A 5,847-nucleotide genomic window follows, 5' to 3' on the forward strand; every position below is an offset into this window, starting at 1 on the left:
CATCCATCCTGGAATTTAGAATGTTTTTGTTTGTTATGACATCATCACACCATGTGAAGGTTATGTGACTGAGAACTAGAACTTGTTGCCGTGGAAACCAAAGTTGTCTTTGAAAGTTTTTTTTTTTTATTTTTTATTTTTTTATAATTTCAACTTTTATAATTTTATATTTCTCCAGTCTTGTGACAGTATCAGAGGGAAGCCTCTTCATCAGTAAGCACACAAAGAGACTCCACAAGATTTTCAATCAGTCCATAAACCTTTTGGTGAAGAAGCCTGGTGTAAATGTCCATCCTGTTGATGTCAGAAGCAGGACCTTCAGAGGCCTGCTCTTGCAGATGTAAGTCACTCTCTTTACTGTGTCTGTTCTTTCTTGGCTTTCCCAGGTCAGTACGACTCTCTCTCCCTTTCTTTCTGTCCTCACTTTGTTTGATTGGAGTCACTGTCTTTTCCTCTTTTATAGAAGTTCGTCCTTTTTTATCAGTCTTTTCTTCGCTTATACTTGGACTCAAGTCATGGTCCAAAGAGATGTCTTCTTTTTATTTTCTATTTTATCCATCCATGTAGCTTTCTCAGAGAGTTGGAGGAGGTGTGTGAGCCTCACAGCTTCACTAGTCAGGGTGTCTAATGGATCCCTCCACAGCAGCTGCCCTATAGTTGTTATTGTTGCACTATGCATTTTAGGTGAAGGTTCAGAGAGCTGTAGAAGCACAGAGTTGAGCTGGGCCAGCCCTGTATCTTGGTTAAGGCAGTCATCGTCTGTCTTTGTAACAGGTAAAGAGAGCAGAGCCTGTCGTAAAGTACCTACAGACAAATCCCAATGGCTTTTTGGTTTGACTTGATGCCACAATTTCTTTAGCTGCTCAACTGGCTGGTTTTTATAACATATCTTAGGGTTTTTATAAAGAAACTCCTGCTCCTCAGTTTGATGAAGCTCTGCAGGGGAACTGGGTCTATCTGGTGAGTGGATCCCCTGCACCATCTCATACACTATTGCTTGACATATTTTCAAGGTCACCACCTTCTCCAGCCTTTTCTCAATGTACAGCCGGTAGTCTGCAGTTTTGTCCTGATACAGAGCCACGCCCCTCAGAGTTACATGTATGGGGGCTCCTTGTAGTAGGACAGGGTGAGTATTTAGCTGCCAGAGCTCTGTCTGGATGCCAGGAGAGTCAGACTTGAAGATAAAGTCTATTTTTTTTTGTATCACCAGGGAGGATCACACCAGAGCTGGAGCTGAAGTAGAAGTGTGGTCTCTTTATGCACGGCAACAGGTGAGGAAAGTGCTGAGGCAGAGGGAGCTGCTGCCAACTGTAGAAGATGGCTGTAGTTCCCTCATTGTGCAGATCCAGATGGGACCGCTGTAGTTCACCAGTGGGGCCCTCAAACAAGAGAGTGGCATTGATCCCTACTTGGGCAACATTCATGAGACCCTGATTAGTGTTAGAGTTTCCAGTCCAGTTTGCAAGTTGCCCAGAGATTCTTAAAGCAGGGATAGCTGACTTTTTTGGCTCTGGTTCCATATCATTATTTTGTAGAACCAGGTCTTCATGGGTGTCTTTGGGTTCTTTCTCTTTATGATCCTCCAGTAATGCATTGCTACAATGCAAAGTACTAAATGGCTTGGAGGAGCCAATCACTTCCAGTTTATCCATATTCGGCTTGTTGAAATCCACTTGTACAATTTCCCCAAGCTTCTGGCATTGCTCTTTCAAATATATGCTCTGATCCCATGCCCGAGATGCATGGCACGCTGTATCCTTAAGTCCTGATTCCTGACGTATGCTGCATGGTAAGCCAACTTGGGCGCTAGGTTCCTGGATGCCTCTCTCTGTCTTAGTCAGAGTAGCTGCTATGCCACTCATTTCATCTCCATAATGCTGGGGAAGCCTCCAGAATTCACTTCCTACACAGTGACCATATCCAGACTGAACGAGTGGCAAGACTTGACTTAGCATCTCTCTTTTTTCCTGTGTTTCTCTGAATCGATTAGCATGATTCATCAGGAGGTTTTCAACTGGCCTGCTCAAGGAACCAGATAAACTGCTTTGTTGACGTCTCCGCAGCCTCATATGTGTGTTCCAATGCTCCAAAGCATTTTCTTCGACACCTGGGGGGACCTCACTTTTATGTTCTACAGCACTGAATTTATGTTTTCTTAAAGCCTCATATAAATGGTCATTATCTGGTATTTTTTTCAAAAGCCTCGTTTTTCCTTTGGCCTCCACATAAATCCTGAAGTCCTCCAGGCTACCCAAAATGCTGTGAGGCAAAATCATCCCTTGGTTGTCATAAATAAACCAGTCTGGTTCTCTGGAGGCCTGCCTGGAGTCAGCAGCTTTGATCAGCTCTGAAACACCCAGCTCACTTGTGTTGACCTTTTTCATTTTATCATCTCAAGCGCTGCTCCTAAAGTCATTAGGTAAAACTGGTTCAAGTTATTGGTTTCTTACATAGCTAAACATTGGGCTTTATCTTATTTTAATAGATCCATAGGTTTTCTGTCTTTGAAAGGTCAAAGGACCTTCACATGGTGTGATGATGTCATAAAACCATGTGAAGGTTATGTGACTGAGAACTAGAACTTGTTGCCGTGGAAACCAAAGTTGTCTTTGAAAGGTCAAAGGACCTTCACATGGTGTGATGATGTCATAAAACCATGTGAAGGTCATGTGACTGAGAACTAGAACTTGTTGCCGTGGAAACCAAAGTTGTCTTTGAAAGTTTTTTTTTTTTTTTAAATTTATTTATTTATTTTTTATAATTTCAACTTTTATTATTTTATATTTCTCCAGTCTTGTGACAGTATCAGAGGGAAGCCTCTTCATCAGTAAGCACACAAAGAGACTCCACGAGATTTTCAATCAGTCCATAAACCTTTTGGTGAAGAAGCCTGGTGTAAATGTCCATCCTGTTGATGTCAGAAGCAGGACCTTCAGAGGCCTGCTCTTGCAGATGTAAGTCACTCTCTTTACTGTGTCTGTTCTTTCTTGGCTTTCCCAGGTCAGTACGACTCTCTCTCCCTTTCTTTCTGTCCTCACTTTGTTTGATTGGAGTCACTGTCTTTTCCTCTTTTATAGAAGTTCGTCCTTTTTTATCAGTCTTTTCTTCGCTTATACTTGGACTCAAGTCATGGTCCAAAGAGATGTCTTCTTGTTTATTTTCTATTTTATCCATCCATGTAGCTTTCTCAGAGAGTTGGAGGAGGTGTGTGAGCCTCACAGCTTCACTAGTCAGGGTGTCTAATGGATCCCTCCACAGCAGCTGCCCTATAGTTGTTATTGTTGCACTATGCATTTTAGGTGAAGGTTCAGAGAGCTGTAGAAGCACAGAGTTGAGCTGGGCCAGCCCTGTATCTTGGTTAAGGCAGTCATCGTCTGTCTTTGTAACAGGTAAAGAGAGCAGAGCCTGTCGTAAAGTACCTACAGACAAATCCCAATGGCTTTTTGGTTTGACTTGATGCCACAATTTCTTTAGCTGCTCAACTGGCTGGTTTTTATAACATATCTTAGGGTTTTTATAAAGAAACTCCTGCTCCTCAGTTTGATGAAGCTCTGCAGGGGAACTGGGTCTATCTGGTGAGTGGATCCCCTGCACCATCTCATACACACTATTGCTTGACATATTTTCAAGGTCACCACCTTCTCCAGCCTTTTCTCAATGTACAGCCGGTAGTCTGCAGTTTTGTCCTGATACAGAGCCACGCCCCTCAGAGTTACATGTATGGGGGCTCCTTGTAGTAGGACAGGGTGAGTATTTAGCTGCCAGAGCTCTGTCTGGATGCCAGGAGAGTCAGACTTGAAGATAAAGTCTATTTTTTTTGTATCACCAGGGAGGATCACACCAGAGCTGGAGCTGAAGTAGAAGTGTGGTCTCTTTATGCACGGCAACAGGTGAGGAAAGTGCTGAGGCAGAGGGAGCTGCTGCCAACTGTAGAAGATGGCTGTAGTTCCCTCATTGTGCAGATCCAGATGGGACCGCTGTAGTTCACCAGTGGGGCCCTCAAACAAGAGAGTGGCATTGATCCCTACTTGGGCAACATTCATGAGACCCTGATTAGTGTTAGAGTTTCCAGTCCAGTTTGCAAGTTGCCCAGAGATTCTTAAAGCAGGGATAGCTGACTTTTTTGGCTCTGGTTCCATATCATTATTTTGTAGAACCAGGTCTTCATGGGTGTCTTTGGGTTCTTTCTCTTTATGATCCTCCAGTAATGCATTGCTACAATGCAAAGTACTAAATGGCTTGGAGGAGCCAATCACTTCCAGTTTATCCATATTCGGCTTGTTGAAATCCACTTCTTGTACAATTTCCCCAAGCTTCTGGCATTGCTCTTTCAAATATATGCTCTGATCCCATGCCCGAGATGCATGGCACGCTGTATCCTTAAGTCCTGATTCCTGACGTATGCTGCATGGTAAGCCAACTTGGGCGCTAGGTTCCTGGATGCCTCTCTCTGTCTTAGTCAGAGTAGCTGCTATGCCACTCATTTCATCTCCATAATGCTGGGGAAGCCTCCAGAATTCACTTCCTACACAGTGACCATATCCAGACTGAACGAGTGGCAAGACTTGACTTTAGCATCTCTCTTTTTTCCTGTGTTTCTCTGAATCGATTAGCATGATTCATCAGGAGGTTTTCAACTGGCCTGCTCAAGGAACCAGATAAACTGCTTTGTTGACGTCTCCGCAGCCTCATATGTGTGTTCCAATGCTCCAAAGCATTTTCTTCGACACCTGGGGGGACCTCACTTTTATGTTCTACAGCACTGAATTTATGTTTTCTTAAAGCCTCATATAAATGGTCATTATCTGGTATTTTTTTCAAAAGCCTCGTTTTTCCTTTGGCCTCCACATAAATCCTGAAGTCCTCCAGGCTACCCAAAATGCTGTGAGGCAAAATCATCCCTTGGTTGTCATAAATAAACCAGTCTGGTTCTCTGGAGGCCTGCCTGGAGTCAGCAGCTTTGATCAGCTCTGAAACACCCAGCTCACTTGTGTTGACCTTTTTCATTTTATCATCTCAAGCGCTGCTCCTAAAGTCATTAGGTAAAACTGGTTCAACTGGTTCAAGTTATTGGTTTCTTACATAGCTAAACATTGGGCTTTATCTTATTTTAATAGATCCATAGGTTTTCTGTCTTTGAAAGGTCAAAGGACCTTCACATGGTGTGATGATGTCATAAAACCATGTGAAGGTTATGTGACTGAGAACTAGAACTTGTTGCCGTGGAAACCAAAGTTGCCTTTGAAATTTCACATCAAGCTTTGACTTCCCCAACAGGAGATTCTAAGTGTGAGAAACATCCAACGTTTGACACAAGAACAAACACAGACAAGCAACTCAGCCAGATACAAGTTTTGACACTTTTATTATTTAAATTTTATTATCCTTATACATATTATAATTATAACACATTCATATTCAATGTTATATAAATGGATAATAGACATACTACCACCACGTACAGTGCTGGATCCAGCTCAGAGGAGTCTCTGGTGGAGCAGACTGTACCCAGTCCAAGGTCTGATGAAGGTCCTGCGCTGCAGAACCTCTCTGATGGAGAACAGAGTGAAGAGGAGCTGCCCAAAGCAAGACCCCTCTTATCCAGACTGTGTCCCTTTAGCTGTTGCCGCACTGGGGCCCTGAAGAGCTCCAGTGTTGCCTCTTGCTCTAAAAGCCTCACTCCCCACTCCACTGCAGGGTGTAATAGGAGTTTGTTACTGTCTGACACCTCCAGCCCCAGCATCCAAGCTCCCATTGCAAAAGTACACGAGATCCTTTTGGCCGAGGCCATGGAGCTGACCGGAGAGGAGGAGAGGAGCCTGAGGGACCTAGGACCCAGCCTAG

At 43.6% G+C, this 5,847-nt stretch overlaps 2 protein-coding genes across 2 annotated transcripts; both read right to left on the reverse strand.

The window, feature by feature from the left end:
- Positions 1-282: 282 nt before the first annotated feature.
- LOC129408085 (MYCBP-associated protein-like) lies at positions 283-2,387 on the reverse strand. Its single transcript, XM_055150831.1, is given in 2 exon segments — positions 283-1,201; positions 1,203-2,387. Coding segments are annotated over 2 exon segments (1,878 nt in total). The 3' UTR covers positions 283-508.
- A 421-nt stretch (positions 2,388-2,808) lies between these two features.
- On the reverse strand, positions 2,809-5,018 carry LOC110165550 (mycbp associated protein). Its single transcript, XM_020930750.2, is given in 3 exon segments — positions 2,809-3,609; positions 3,612-4,574; positions 4,576-5,018. Coding segments are annotated over 3 exon segments (2,199 nt in total). The 5' UTR covers positions 5,011-5,018.
- Between the last annotated feature and the right edge of the window lie 829 nt (positions 5,019-5,847).

The sequence above is a fragment of the Boleophthalmus pectinirostris genome, unplaced genomic scaffold (genome assembly GCF_026225935.1).
Source record: "Boleophthalmus pectinirostris isolate CB_2022bp ecotype Guang Dong unplaced genomic scaffold, ASM2622593v1 HiC_scaffold_15, whole genome shotgun sequence".
In the NCBI taxonomy this organism is placed as follows: Eukaryota; Metazoa; Chordata; class Actinopteri; order Gobiiformes; family Gobiidae; genus Boleophthalmus; species Boleophthalmus pectinirostris.